Source organism: Taudactylus pleione, unplaced genomic scaffold, assembly GCF_031769625.1.
Source record: "Taudactylus pleione unplaced genomic scaffold, aTauple2 ptg000482l, whole genome shotgun sequence".
Taxonomy (NCBI): domain Eukaryota; kingdom Metazoa; phylum Chordata; class Amphibia; order Anura; family Myobatrachidae; genus Taudactylus; species Taudactylus pleione.
In genome coordinates this window covers 549,965-566,214 of record NW_028284884.1, presented here as the reverse complement: position 1 = coordinate 566,214, position 16,250 = coordinate 549,965, and the positions used below count along the sequence as shown (strand labels likewise).

Below are 16,250 nucleotides of genomic sequence, written 5' to 3'. Positions count from 1 at the left end.
TCAGCTACACTCTGCAAATGGTGAGTCAGGCTGGACCCGATACCAAGCTTACCTTGATTTGGCTTAGGGGGATGACCCTTATGAGCCGTCAGACTTTGGACACTTAATAGGATATGCTTGCCTTATACAGTTTATACCCGGAGGTAATATACTGACTGTTTCTCTGTATGTGCACATGAGGAAAGTCCGGATAACAAGATTGTCATTTAAATTGCTGCTAAGTTAGGTTTTGGAACTAATCACTTAGCTACAAGGAATTCATAATTGTTCAAGCTGATACTAATTTCATATATAGTCATATGTATTGCTGTTTTATATGCATTGTCATTTTTATCGATGTGTCTATGGTATACCTAGATTATTACTTAATTTTTAGAGTGAAGGATTCTATTTACACTGATTTTAGTGTTTATTCAAATTTAATAAAGAAATAAGAGCATTAGCTTTACATTTATATTAATGTGATATCTATGGTGTCATTATAAAATAAATGTTATTCATTGAACCTACACTCCAGCGCAGAATTTTGTTTTTTCTTGATGTGTCTATTTTTTAAGGTTGGCAACACCTTATATTATTCTGCTGCAGGTGCAAAGGAGTGATTATCAGCAGGTGGTCATTAGGCGCTGAGAGCTTTTATTATTGGGTACACATTTGTACAATATCGGCCTGATTTGTCGTTTCTGGACAAATCATAACGACAAATCGGGCATATCGCGCAGTGTGTATGCCCGATTGCGCTCTCCCACGGGTCACATAAAATCATGTGATTGGCCGTGCTGGACGGCCAGTCACACAATATCGCATGCTGTGCAGTGGATATTAATGAAGGACAGATCAAAACATTGTTCCGTCTTTCATTAAATCTTCTAATGTGTACCAGCAATTTTGCATGGTCCGGGGCGAAGGTAAATCGCAACTACCATCGACAATATTGTTGGTCTTACAAGTGTGAACCCAGCCTAACACTTTGACTATTTCTCCTTGCGGAGCTTAACTAAGTGACTGCTCATCCAGTGATCACTGCAAATCTCTGCACACCATGGACAGCAGCAGCATAATTGCTACATGAACAAGCACACTTTATTTTCCACTCTATCACTGTATTATAAGTACAGTGTATCCTTCGGTCAGTAGATATGAGAGGACTATCGAGGAAACTCTCTCAATTATCTAGGAGTTTATATTGATCTCCTACATAAGAACTATTACCTAGATGTTGGTGCAGTGACTTAAATCTGTGTAATTCATTTACACCTGTACTTTCACCCTATTCCTTCACATATTTCACCTCAGCATATCACCTAGTGGACACAACCTTTTTGTCCAAGAGTGGTGTTCACCTACCTATAATCTTTTACTTAAATTTGTCTGCATTAGCAAAGTTCATTGTGACAGTCTATAAACTCTTGACCCCAATATATGGGAACCTTAGATGTATTTTTTGAAATATGTCTTGTAGGTCTTATTTTAACCATTGTTGTTAAAAAATTGTGATACCATCAAGTGCTCCACCCAATAGATTTCTGCATTTTTTCTCTTTTCCATTTAATACTATATTTTTCTAGGGCAGAGGTCCACAAACACGGTTCTCAAGGCTCCCCAACATATCAGGTTTTAGATTTATTTGTGGTTGAGCACAGGTGGTTAAATCAACTTGACTGAGGTACTAATTAAGTCAACTGTGGTCAAGCATATATATCTCCTTAAAACTTTGACTGTTAGGATGCCTTGAGGACAGAGTTTGGGAACTTCTGCTCTAGGAGGCTACTATTACACTTCACTCCAAACCATTGTTTCTCTTATATGAAGGCCACTTCTCCCCTCCTCTTGCATCAAATGTAAATATCTTATTTGACTCATTTCACATCATTACCTGCATATTGTGCATAGTCTCGCGTAGCTGCTCCAGTTGATGGGCAGAATTAAGTGCTTCCAAACGAATGTCCGTTAACTTCATCTCTTTCTCCCACAATTCTGAGCGCAACTCTGACACCTCTCTTTTTTCTGGTTCCTCCCCTTCTTGAGCCTCAAATATACTAAAGTATAGAAATATTAAAATTCAGTGTATATCAATCTATTTTAATAAATGTGATTGTAAAATAGCATATTGGAAACCACAATATTATTTTACAAAAGTACATTTGAGATACGTACACAGAGGAAGAAGGTGAGGAGTGCAAGGAGGGTGATGTTGGCACAGGGGGGCCATGCTGTTGCTTTGGTGAGGTTGGTGCTGAGGAATCAGGAGTTGCCATCTCCTCAATATCAGAATAGGAAGAGGCTGATTTGGGACCTTTCTTCATGTTGAATGCCTTATTAAATGAGCTGCGCAACTATTAAAATAAATTGCAGTTATACACGGTAAAAAAATAAATACATACATAAAAATGTCCCTACTTTCAGTCACTACCAAAACCCAAAATATGGAAGGGGTGCGACATGTCCACATTCTCCTAGCGCCCTCTAGTCGCGCCATTGCGGGGTACAAATCAGTAGTACAGAGTGTCTTTTCGTGTGACTTTTTCCCTTACAGTGCATCTTATTCGCAAAATAATGTGAATAGGACGCACAAGCAGTTTATGATGATTAAAATGATTTGCGGCATGACTATATTTTGTTTGCAACTAAGTGCAAAATGCCATGTTACAGTGTCACAGCCGCTGAAACTGTAACGTAGCATTTTGCATGCAGATATAACCACAGTGCCACACAGAATAGAGGCAAGCTGCATATCATTTTAATCCGTAGAATCTGCTTGTACAGGAGGTACAAGCAGCTTCTACTGATTAAAATGTCCTATTCACATTGCTTTGCGAATAAGACGCACTGCAAGGGAAAAAGTAACCAGAAAAGACACACAGCGCTATTACTCACTCGTTATGTGCAATGCGACTTGTAGCGAACGGAGGTAAGATGTATGTGGACACATCTGTATATAAAAAAAAACTAAATGTAATGAAAACAGGCTACATCAACTCTAAAGAAAAAGAACTGTATGTTGTACTCATAACTGGAATAAAACAGATATTGTAAATTTGCAAATATAAAAAAAAGTGAACATAAAACAACCCAAACAAAGACTAAACAAAGTCATACAGCCTAACGTCCTGATATATTACACATTATCTATTTGTATTTCCCAAGCTATTATTGGCCATTCCTGCGTTTTATGGTTTACTACTGGGCATTTTGGTTATTGTTGGCCTCCATTATTACAGCTGCTATATTACTAGACATTACTACTTCTGGCACACATTATTGGCCATTACTATAAATGGTAGCATATTAATGGACACTATTGCTGATTACATATTACTCTGTGTTATTGGTACAGTTGGCATATTACTGGGCATTATTGCTACTAGTAGTTTAGCAATGATTAATATTGCTGCCACTGGAATATTACCCCCACTGCTGGGATATTAGTGGGCATTATTGCTAACTGTGGTTTAGTATTGAATATTCTTGCTATTACTGGCACATTCCCACTACTGCTTTCATACTAAATATTTTCACTACTGGTAGATTATAAGCTTACACAATAACGGGCATTACTGGTGCAGCTGAAGCTGTCTGATGGCTCACAAGCTCTCTACTAGAGATTTTCTGTATTGGAGGCTGACATTCCTCAATCCATATTTGATGTTGTTAAAAATGTTTCTGTTTTGATAATACCTTTGATGTGACCTAATTAACATGTACATATACTCAAGATTAATGCAAAATAGTCTGACAAACAACACCCACTGCTACCACAGGAAAGATGTATTTTACTTGAATTCTGAAATTGTTGCACTATTAAGGTTACAATACCCTAGCATCCATAATATTAACTAGTAAAACTCCATGTTGGCGTCTGTTTATGTGCATTCTCATTCCATGTGAGTTTATTTTCCAACAGGACCATTTTTATTTTTTCCAGGAAGTTGATGACATTTTCATCAGACATCCATGCAGATCTACGTAAGATTACACCAGCCCTCTTCGTCCAACGAAAGGGTTAGTAATTAACACTGTATGAGAGGTACACTTTTTATCCAGATGTAAAGCTTTTAAGATATTTATTTTGTATTTTGTGCTTTAAAATCTTAAATTAAAATAACATACAAATTACTCAGTGTTATACAAAATAATACCTTATGAAAACCTCTGGGTGATTCGTTAGCACTGAGCATGACATTATCAATCTGCTAGAAGAAAGCACATCTGTTGGATATCTTGTTACAGTAATTGAGTGCTTATCACATTACTTTATAAACACACACAAACAAACAATTATACATATTGTGTACAAGCAAAAACACGAACACATACCCTCAAACAAAAAAATATTCAGATTTAAAACATTTTCCAAATTTTGTTACTTTATATGCTACTTTTTACAAATTTGAAGTCAGATTTTTAGACACTGATCCACAAAGTATTGCGTATCATGTGGATCAAAATTAAATATTCCATACCGCATTCACAAAATACTGAAAATGAAGAACAGAAATTATTACATTTCAGAAGTATTCCAATGCTTTGTAATTTCAAGCTCATACATTTGCACAAGTGTAGCAGATTACTTTGAGGGACAGATTCAGTTCCACACGATGGGCAGTCACTATTTGCAGCTGCGCACATCAGTCAGAATCACGGTATAGCAACATCGCTCACTTTCCTAGTGGGGTGAAATGAAGGATGTTGCGGTCGTGACGTGCAGCCATTACGAGCAAATATATACCACTTCTCCCACAAAAGCAACACAAATTGTTCCTTGGTTCCAGCGGTGTAAAAAATGATTACCGAAGTTTGCTCCACGTGTGTAAGAGATTAGTGTTGAGTCTTTTCTATAAATACCTCTCTATGAGGTCCTACATCATGGGGGATATTTCTGCTCATAATGAACGGGTAACCCCCACTGAGGTTGTTGCCCCTTAACCACCAGCAGATCGAAAGCTCCACCAGTAGAGTCAGTCGAAAGAGTTGGCTTGGTAAATGCTGGTAAAACCATTTCAAAATTATTTAGCTCTTTAACAGCCTGTGCATCATGTCGATTATAGGACACCCATGCAAAGGTGAACACCACCTATCTGCAAGACAACAGGAAATTCACCCATCCCTGTAGAAAGGATAACACCACCATTTGTAGATGGCTTTCAAATATAAGGCGTCAGAGTGGATATTTTGAAATGAAGGGCCTCATTTATTAACGAGTTTTATCATTCACAACGAGAGATAAACCTCATTGAGTATGATAATGGTGCTCCAGCCAATCAGCTCCCCACTGTCTTCTGTTTGAAAGATGACAGTTGGGAGCTGGTTGGCTGGAGCACCATTTAACATAAGCAACAAGTTTTATCAGTGAGTGATAAAACTCATTAATAAATGAGGCCCTAAAGGTGCGTACACACTGGGCGATTAAAGTGGACTTCACTTTATCGTCCATTTTTTTTACCTAAATGATGAACGATAACGATGAACGACGAATGATGCGTGTTCCTGCAGGTCGTTCATCTTTATCGTTCATCGGGCAAACATGCAGGCCAACCTGACGATATTGTCAGGTTGCTGCATGTTGGGGAATTAGGGAGAGAGCCCAGCGCTGAACGATATCGTTAATTATATCGTTCAGCGGGTGTGCTCAATGTCATGAACGACATTGAGCACACCCTGCCAGGGACACACTAGACGATATCGCTCAGGGAGCATATTGTCTAGTGTGTATGCTCCTTAAGTATCCACACATGAGATTCCAATTTCAAAATATGAGAATGCAGTAATGAAATGATCAACAGATTGTCCAGGAATGGGCTGACCCCTTGGATCAGAGAATAACAGCCATTCATGCCATGATCTTTGCAAACACCCTTGGCACTGGCCAGACTGAAGGGAAGGCTCAATACTAAAAGGCTCAGGACTATGGAAAAGCTGAGTCGAGAGGGGTATCTCCCAGATTGGAACATGTAGGTTCATGCCTTTGATATCTATGAACACAGTGAACTCGCCTGTTCTGTGTTGTTGATGACTTCCCTTAAGGACACCATCTTGAACCTGTTCACCCCCAACATTTAGGGATTTTTGTTTTGAAATATGCCAAAATTAACTGTTCATCATCCGGACTAAGAAGAGATGTGAGTAAAAATATAATCCTTTCTGCCGTTTCTGGACTGGAATTAGGGCCTGATTCAGAGCTACTCGCTATTTGCGGTCGTTCGTTTAAAAAAAAGGGGTGGCTATTCAAATGAACCGTTCGCACTTTGCGGTCTGTTCACGCCTCTAAGTCTGAACGAGCGAGCAAAACTTGCGGTCGAAATTTTGAAAAATACGCCCCCTGGCCGCTCGCATCATACGTCATGTCCGCTATTTATTAGATTAATCGAGTACATCGAACAGCGTATGAACTGCTCGCTATTCTTGTGGTTGGTTTTTCCAACCGCTATTTTGCGAGTAGTTCTGACTAAAAAAAAACCAAGTGACGTGGTCGCTGACGCTGCTGTATTAATTATGCACACCCATTAAACGCCCGTTTTGACCTTTAAGCACGCCTGCGTTCTGAATTCCACTCCCCGTTTTCAAGCACCTACCCCTGTTACCACCCACATACGCCTCCTCCTGTCACTCAAAATAGCAGACATTCGCTATTTTGCTAACAAACGATTTTTGGCCGCACTGACTGGTTCGCGCATGCGTATTACAATCCGTACGCATGCGCAGATGAGCGAACATCGGTCAGAACGAACGAGCGGACGCTTACGAGCGGCTCTGAATCAGGCCCTTAATACCTACTAAAATAAGAGACTTTATGGCTTACCTTAGGGCAAAAAGTTTTGTCTCCCAAAAGACCAGAGTAACAAAATAAAAAAAAAGCCCCTTGGCATGGACATTAGGATACCTACTATGATGTTTCCCTGACTTGCAATGCCTCTCACCCAGGCATCTGTGGTGGAATTGAACTACTATTCCACTAAGAGAAGCAAATGGGCTCCCACCATAGGTTTACTTGGGTGGGCAATCTGTCATGTTGACTGATTGTCGGAGGGCTTGGGAGTAGGATGCTAGCTGCCGATGCTTGTGTACCGCTCTGCTACGCTCCACCCTTGGTGGTTCGAAATCCTGACTTCCAGTATTGACAAATGGAACAAAATACAGGTTGAGTCTCCCATATTCAAAATGCTTGGGACCAAGGGTATTTTGGATATCGGAATATTCCGTATTTTGGAATATTTGCATAGCATATTGAAATGTCTTAGGAATAGGGACCAAATCTAAACACAGAATGCATTTATGAATCATATACACCTTATACACACAGCCTGAATGTAATTTTATACAATATTTTCAATAATTTTGTGGCTCAAACAAAGTTTGAGTACATACATGAAATTAATTTATGTTTCATATATACCTTATACACACAGCCTATAGGTCATTTTATACTTTATTTTTAATAATTTTGTGCCTTAATAAAGTTTGTGTACATTGAACCATCAAAAATAAAAAGTTTCACTATCTCAGTTATGCTAAAAATATTCCGTATTTCGGAATATTTGGATATGGGAGACCTGTATAGGACCTTTTGTTATAGAGGCATTAATAGGCTGTAATGCTTTACCCTCTGTGAGTGGGGACATAGGCCCTCATTCAGAGCCGTACGCTCTGAGCAGAGCGCGCGCTCTGAATGAGGGCCGTCCTCCATAATTATGGAGCGTCCTCCTGGACGCTCGTATAGCTGTGGGTCACCACCCACAGCCTATACGAGCGTGCAGTTTGATGGCCGCGATGGTCTTGAACATCGCGACCATCGCCACTGCGAGCCGGAGCCTGCGGTTGAGTTTTTCAACCGCAAGGCCCGGAGTGATTTTGGCTCTATCAGAGCCAAAATCACTCCCACTGACATCACTAGTGATGTCAGTGGGCCGGCTTCTGACGGTAGGCACGCCCCCGGCACGCCCACCAAAGGGGGCGTGCTGTCAATCAACATCGACAGCACGCCCCCATTGATCAGACACAACGAGCGAAGGAAAGTCCTTCGCTCGTCGCGTCTGGCGCATGCGCACGACGGAGCTCCGCCACAGTGCACAACATCGACCCACTTGCGAGCGGACAGCCGCTTGCGAGTGGGTCTGAATCAGGCCCATAGTTACATCCAGTTCAGGATTCCAAACCCTTAGTCAATTGTTTCGGCTACCTTAGCACTGCCTTACTGACCCAAGCTGAAGCTAAACTAGGGGGAAGGGAGGCTCACTGCTGTGGTGTAAATGGCCGTAAGGGTAGCCTCAATTTTCATATTTTAACCATGCTAGCTCATAAAGTAGCAGTGTTTCGGTAACAACTAGTGGTGGTCCTACATATTAATTGTTAAACTTTATTTATAGGACGCCAGAAGTGGGGATAGGTGAGCTATAGTCAGGTACTCCCGTTACACACAATACTCATTAGAAAGGATAGATGGTCAGAAATCTGTGGGAGACCTCAAATCCACAATCAGCTGGGCATCCACTATACAATTTTCTGTCAGATATCTGTCCAATCTGACTGGTTGGAATGAAAACCTGGTAATGTATGGGAGCAAATGACAGTCGATCATATGGTTTTAAACACTGAAAAAAGGACAAAAAAAATTGTTCAAATTGGTTAAATATGTGTGTTTTAACCAATTTGTCTGAACGACCATTTTTGGCTATTTTCCAGTGTTTGTGAGCAAATGGACTATTGTCATTTGCTCCCATACATCACCAGGTTTTCATTCCAATCAGCCAGATTGGACAGATAACCGACAGAAAATTGTATAGGGTATGCCCAGCTTTAGTCCTCGCTTTGTTAAGCATGTCTTCCAGCTGAGCAGAAGAGAGGAAATGAACAGCCAGTTTTTTTTCCTGATGGAATGCACCAGTTTGTCAAGACCTAGCTCCTGTTGGAACTCTCTTCAGTGTCAGATCCTTCTGCCACTTCAATGAGAAAATACTGCAAATATGTAGCAGAAATTACTGTAGTTTGATAAAACCAACACTGATCATTTTGGTTTCAATTCTATGCAGTAAGTTTGTCGAAGATTACTGCTCACCAGACATATATCACCTTTTCCGCCATGTAGGATAGTGGTAGTACTAGTACTTGGCAACCTTGGCAGGAACAAGGGGTAGATGAATGACATTACAGACAAATCCAAGACAAAAACCTGCTACCATATGCTAAAAAGCTAAAACTGGGGATGAAGTTTGTTACTTAACAATGATTCAAAATCACGCTGCAAGAGCAGCACTGAAAATAGTGATCCTGACCATAATACTGTCAACAGCCCAAGTCGAACTTGTTGTACATGGCCACTTCCCAACTAACCTAACCGAGCTACGTCAATTTTGCAAGGAGGAATAAGCAAATATTACTTAATCTAGGAGTCCAAGGTAGGCTTGGAATTATCATACAGAGTAAAGGCTGCAATAGTAATATATATATATAATTACTTTATGGTTTACTATTAACAGATTTTCTGGATGAGAATCTGAAGAGTTGCAAATAATCAATTCTCATTCTAATAAAGTATAAATTCCAGGCTGTATTATTGACACTTGAACTACATATTTATTCTACATAAAATTCAAATGAAAGGAGGTGCTATCCATCTTACCCAACTTTTCTTCTTCTTCTTTTTGCTGTCACTATCCTTGACACTTCCTACACTGCAGTGACTGGAGATGCTATTTAGGCTGGAAATGCTATCTGATGAATTCTGACGCCTAATTCGCAGCTCTGGGAGAACATAAGAAGAAACCAAATATGGTATTAAGAGTAGTTACCGACAAGTACAGTACATTATTGATTTAGGAACCAGATAAATACACAACATTTTAGTAATATAATAATACTCTACACAAACAGTAGCTTGCTAAAAGCGAAGTACTAACTAACCTCTTGGTGCTGGATCTTGAGGATTAAGTGCTCCGTGTATAACAGCTTGAGCTTCAGAGTTCTTGGATTTTAGTAAATCAATTGTTTCCCTCAGTTCCACAAGCTCAGAGTCCTAGAATTGAGAAATGTAAAGTGTGTAATAAACAAAAACAGACATTCCTTTTTTTTACTCTCTAATACATGTTTTCTAATCAATAGTTCCTTTGACTGGTCTGAAGATATTAAATAAATGGTTACATACATTCTGGCATAATTTAAATGTCTATTATGGAAACATAATCCCAAAATGCAATTAATCATGTGGCTTCTCTCTGGAAACGCCTAAGAATTTGAATTGTACATAGTCTCTATTAATACATCACACTTATCGTTTTACGGTTGTACTTTTTTATAGCATTCCTTACCTTGTCGTGTGCAGTATCAGCTAGATGGCGCAATCTGGATGTCATGTTCACTAAAGATTGTTCAAACGCTGCTACTAAATTTGCCTGCATAAATAAAAACATTAATAAAAGGCCTATAATAAATATGTAAAAGGCAGTCACTATTAGGAGTATTATATTTCCATATGCGCTTGGTTGTTTGTCTTTAAAATTGCAGTATCTGGTCACATCTTACAGTCAAAACAAAATGCTAGTTCTTTGCTAGTCTCTCAGGTCAAAATAACATTTTCTCTTTGATGATAGCTGAATAATCTGTTTTTAGCATGGTATGAAAGGTAATTCTATACTGAGCAGGTGAGATTTCGGTGTAACGCATTCCTCCCCTTCTGCTTGTACTTTATCAATTTAAAGAAGTGCTGGAAATGTGTTATAGATAATTTTATATATATGTTTCGGTCTTGCTTATTTGGATTCTGATTCCAGGAAAGAATCTTCATAGAAAACTTAAATTAGGAAACTTTCAAGTTAAAACGAGTATATTTAAAATGATTGCATTTTACCCTAATGAGAATCCTGCTTCACTCATTGGTATGGCATAAATTGGCTCAATCCAGGCTTTAACTAAAGGCCTCCATACATCAGCAATTGATTGCAGCAATCTTGCAATCGATTGTGTATAAAAATCTTTCCCTTTTTCAATCGATTGCAGAATTTCCACAATCGATTGAAAAAGGGAAAGATATTTATACACAATCGATTTCAAACTGCACGATTGCTGCAATCAATTGCTGATGTATGGGGGCCTTCAGCCATGATTCAAATGCTTAAAATCAGCCTTTCACCAGACAGTAATCTGTAATAGATGTTACAAATCCAATATGGAACTTACATTAGCAGACAGTTGTGTGGTCAGTGCTGCTACTTTCTCCTGCGAGGATTCTAGTTCTCTGCGCAGTTTGCGGATTTGCTTCATTTGCACAAAAAAAATAAAATAAAAAGCTCATTGGTCATTCAAAGCAATATTATTTCAGAGAAGCAAAAAGTGGCAAATAGAAACTATGCAACACAGGAAAGAACTTTGACTATACCTCCGACTGCATCCTTTCCTCAGCCTGATAGACAAGCGGACATGCCAAAGAGAAAGAGGGAGAGGAGGTTATAGCATAAGCAGATCCAATTCCAGCTTCTTATTAATATGCATTACTATGGTCTTATTTGCATTCAAAGCACAAGCAGAGACTCTTTCATGCGCTGCTAGTGTATATTATATATATATATATATATGTTATGTATGCAGCATACTGTAGGTAGCTGTGACTGCTGCTAAACTTTCATACATTTGGTTCTTACAGAGGAATATGTTGAAGATGCACTTGATGCCAGAGACAGAACAGAACCGTGAACTGAAAAATAGAGGTAAATGCATTAGTAAACAAGTCACATATACATGGCAAACACAAAAAAAATATGGTCTTCACAGTTGATAATTAATCTGAGAATTTATTTGATTTTACAGTGTTCATATTTTTATAAATTTCTAACATATAAAAGGGGAAGCACCACATCTCATTGGTGGTCATGTGAAGGTAAGCGGTTTGCTCAGAAAGTTGCAGCTCTGTTGTACTATTATGCCTAGGAATCTTAATACATAGCATCTATTCCACTAAGGTTGATGGCTTACATGTAATAAAGCTTAATGGATGATTTCATCTAAAACCTGAAGTCCAGAATTAGCTGGAGTTCACAACATTAAGTTAAATCTGGATTATCTGTTACCTGTAATACCTTCAATTGTACCAACAGTGCTCTGCTGAATACTAAGGGCCCGATTCACTACGGATCGCAATATACTGTACGCACGCAGTTCCACTGCGATAGTATGCTAATCCATAGCGATCGCAATGCCGCCGCAGTACTACATAAGGACGCCCACTTCACCTACAAGCACATCCGTAATGGTTAGCAAGACTGCAAAAACATCGGTACAATCGAGTACCATTGGACCCATACGCATATTTAAGGCAGGTCAGACCACACTTAGGAATTGCTTACTTCAGCGCACGCTATGAGGCCTCAGGCTGCGTATGGTATCGCAGTGGATAATATATGCACGCCCATGCAACGGCGTTCAATCACACTGGCACGGCCGTGTCAGCCGACCACCCCCCCATCACCATCCACAAATGGCACTTCCTGTCAATTGATCTGCGATGGGTCTGTGTAGCCACTGTGATCGCAGTCCCGACCACTGTGGCTGTTTCGCGCACTGTGATGCATACGCAGTACACAACAATTGGCCGATTGTGTGCTTTTTTGCAACGGCGATCCTTGCTGAATCAGGCCCTAAGTCTGCTCCTGTGCTTGAAGCAGGCACAGTTGTTGTCACATGCATGTCACTCACAAATAAAGACAGACTGATAGCTCTGCCAGTTTGAATTAAAATAACAGGAAATCACCAGCAAGTACACCCAGATAATATTATGGTAAACTCCACCTAATACTGGATATCAACTCATTCTGAATGTTGTTCTCCTTTAAGTCAATTCCACCGCTACAACTTTACTCACCATCGTCAGTGGGGTCTCTAAATGAGCCAGATCTAGTCATTGTTCCTTTGGGACGATCAGCAAGAGATAATGAACTGCCCAAATTTGAAGACACGAAAAGTTCAAAAGAGGAGTCTTGAGCTGGGATACTGCTAGAACGAGCAATACGAGGAGCAGAAGATGGACTCACTGAAGTGGGAAAGGAAGAAAACTGAATCAGTACTGACAAACTACTATATGGATTTAGAAGGGGATTTATTAGCAGCTTGCAAAAAAGTTAAACTGCAGTATGACATGATGAAGCATAAGAAAGTTATGGAAAAAGGTACAAAAGATGCAAGTAGAGCACAGGTTCTCAAACTCGGTCCTCAGGACCCCAAACAGTGCATGTTTTCCATGTCTCCTCACAGAATCACAAGTGATATAATTAGCTCCACCTGTGGATCTTTTAAAATGTGTCAGTGAGTAATGAATACACCTGTGCACCTGCTGGGTGACCTGGAAAAAGTGAACTGTGTGGGGTCCTGAGGACCGAGTTTGAGAACCACTGAAGCAGAGAAACCAAGAATGGTGTCTTGAGTGATGTTAAGCAAGACCAGGGGCAGAGAGGGTTTATGGGCACAATGTACCGGGGCCAAGACCTGCATGGGTGGCCCAGGCCTGTGCTGGAGGATGCCTGATGTAATTTTATCTGCTGGGCGCACATGTCAGGGGAGCAGCCATAAAGTAGGAGGCGGCCTAGCATCACTTGCATGCCAGACACATTCCCAACATGGTGAGATCATGCGCCCAAACACTGTCCTAATAATCTATGGAGGGAACACCAAAAAGATAATGTAGTGCGGCCCCAAATTCCTTTTGGCAGTCCTGAGCACAACCAAGGCAATATCTGCACAAACAGAGAAGAAAATGGCTTGTAAAAATAGGATTTGGGGTACTTACCACTGAATGCTTTTCTCTGAGTCAGGCTGGGGGACACTGGACCATGGGTTGTAGGTGGGAAGGCGTGGATTTGGCACTACACTGAAATCTATAACTCCTCCCCTCTGCAACCCCTGACTTCAGTACAACTTCAAAAGTGCCTGGAAAGGAGAAGTAATACTTAGTGACACTCACTCCGAAAAATAAAAATTAAATTGACGGTCAATACGACCCAAAATCATAACTCATACTCAATACCGCTGAGCGTGAGGGATGGAACACAGTGTCCCCCAGCCTGACTCAACGGTAAGTACCCAAAAATCCTATTTTCTCTTTCGTCTGGGCTGGGGGACACTGGACCATGTGATGTTCAAAAGCAGCCCCCATGGGAGGGAACGCTCAGTTTGCCCGACCGGAGAACTGTAAGCCCAAAATGGGCGTCCCCGGAGGCAAAAACATGAAACCTTTAAAACCACACAAACGTGTGGACAGAGGACCAGGTAGCTGCGTGACAAACCTGTTCAGCCGTGGCCCTGTGACGCGCCGCCCAGGAGGCCACCACGGCCCTAGTGGAATGAGCCAACACCCTAGCTGGTGCCGGGCACCCTGCCTCTGAGTAAGCCCTTGAAATCACTGAGCGGAGCCATTTTGCAATGGTCTGCTTTGTGGCTGGCCAGCCCCGTTTGTGGGCATCGTAGAGAACCAGTGGAGAGTGCGTCTTACGTAAGATCGAAGTTCTGTCTAAATAAATGCGTATGGCCCGGACAACATCCAACAGTTATAGATCGTACTGATCCCCTGAGAACTCTGAAGATGAGAAAACAGGAAAAACAATCTCCTGGTTTAAGTGGAAAGATGAAACCACTTTCAGTTGAAAAGAAGGAACCGTCCTGAGCACAGCCCTATCGTCATGGAAAACAAGAAAAGGTGGTTTGCAGGACAAGGCCCCCAACTCAGAGACCCGCTGAGCCTAGGCACTGGCCATAAGAAAAAACACTTTCCACGTTACGAACAGAAGTTCCACAGGTTTCCAAAGATTTAAGCCGTAAGCTGGCCTCCAGACCGCCGTGCAGAAATGCTAAAACCTTGGCAGGCGGAACTGGGCAGCATGTACTCCCCGCTGGTCACACCACACAATATAGGTTTTCCAAACCCTGTGGTAGTCCTGCGTGGAAACCTGCTTCCGCGCCCGAAGCATGGTCCTGATGACTGAAGGGTATAAACCCCTGGCCTTCAAGAGCCCGGTCTCAACAACCAGGCCATTAAAGCCAACTGAGGTAGGCGCTTGTGACAGAATGGCCCATGTAGCAGAAGATCTGGACGCAGAGGCAGACTCCAACCCGGCCCTGCGGCTAGCCTGAGAACCGTGGCGAACCACGCCCGGCGCGGCCAGTTTGGAGCCACTAGGATGACTGAAACCTGCTGCTCCCTGATTCGACGGAGTACTGTTGGTAACATGGGAATTAGAGGAAAAATGTAGGCCAGACGGAAGTTCCAGGGAACTGTCATGGCATTCACTGAAAATGCCAAAGGATCTCTGGGCCTGATTCAGAGCCGGACGCTATTTGCGGACGGTCGTTCTGAAAGAGGGGCCGGATATTTAAGTTAAGCGCTCGCTCTTTGCGGTCTGTTGACGCCTCTATATCTGACCGAGCGAACGAAACATGAGATCGCTATTTTGAAAAAAACGCCCCCTGGCCGCTCGCATCATACGTCATCTCCGCTAGATTAATCGAGTACATCGAACGGCGTATGAACTGCTCGCTATTCTTGTGGTAGCATTTTCCTACCGCAATCATGCGAGCAATTCATACTAAAAGACAACCAAGTGACGTGGTCAATGACGCTGCTTTGTTAATTATGCACACCGTTAAAACGGACGTTTTGACCGTTTGGCACGCCTGCGTCCGGATCTCCACTCCCCGTTTTCAAGCACCTTCCCCTGTTACCACCCACAAACGCCTCATCCTGTCACTCAAATTAGCAGGCATTCGCTATTTTGCGAGCACACGATTTCCGACCGCACTGACTGGTTGGCACATGCGCATTACAACCCATACGCATGCGCAGATGTGCGAACATCGCTCGGAGCGAACGAGTGGGAGCTTACGAGCGGCTCTGAATCAGGCCCTCTGGACCTTGCACAAAATCGAGGGACCTTGCAATTGTGGCAAGACGCCATCAGGTCCAACTCCGGCAGCCTCCATCTCTGGACCAGCTGCTGGGAAAACCTCCGGGTGGAGAGACCACTCCCCTGGCAGGAACATAATCCTGCTGAGGTAGTCTGCCTCCCAATTCTCCACTGCTGAAATTGGCAGGAGGAACGTCTCCGCCAAAGAGAAAATGAAACTTGCCTCTGCCATGGCAAGTGCACTTTTGGGTTACATATGCCACTGCCGTGGCATTGTCTGATTGGATCCTCACTGGTCGGTCCGCCAGGAGGGCCTGAGCCCCGCACAGTGCCCAATAAATGGCCCGGAGCTCCAGCATATTTATTGGGAAA

The 16,250-nt window shown here is 41.9% G+C and overlaps 1 protein-coding gene and 1 long non-coding RNA gene across 3 annotated transcripts in view; one reads left to right on the top strand and one right to left on the bottom strand.

Moving 5' to 3' along the window:
• Window positions 1–16,250, bottom strand: part of NAV1 (neuron navigator 1) — a 251,123-nt gene that overhangs the window by 56,790 nt on the left and 178,083 nt on the right. For both annotated transcript variants that reach the window (XM_088449333.1, XM_088449334.1), the window contains 10 exons: window positions 12,848–13,015; window positions 11,631–11,683; window positions 11,369–11,392; window positions 11,170–11,247; window positions 10,302–10,385; window positions 9,898–10,009; window positions 9,617–9,738; window positions 4,140–4,193; window positions 2,158–2,336; window positions 1,877–2,039 (listed from right to left, as the gene is read on the bottom strand). In XM_088449333.1, coding sequence (XP_088305459.1) covers window positions 1,877–2,039; window positions 2,158–2,336; window positions 4,140–4,193; window positions 9,617–9,738; window positions 9,898–10,009; window positions 10,302–10,385; window positions 11,170–11,247; window positions 11,369–11,392; window positions 11,631–11,683; window positions 12,848–13,015 — 1,037 coding nt within the window. The remainder of the gene's footprint in view (window positions 1–1,876; window positions 2,040–2,157; window positions 2,337–4,139; window positions 4,194–9,616; window positions 9,739–9,897; window positions 10,010–10,301; window positions 10,386–11,169; window positions 11,248–11,368; window positions 11,393–11,630; window positions 11,684–12,847; window positions 13,016–16,250) is intronic.
• The window catches only part of LOC148502811 (uncharacterized), a 192,088-nt gene that overhangs the window by 81,266 nt on the left and 94,572 nt on the right, over window positions 1–16,250 (top strand). The window contains exon 2 of the long non-coding RNA XR_015869970.1: window positions 11,633–11,696. This is a non-coding gene — a long non-coding RNA (uncharacterized LOC148502811). The remainder of the gene's footprint in view (window positions 1–11,632; window positions 11,697–16,250) is intronic.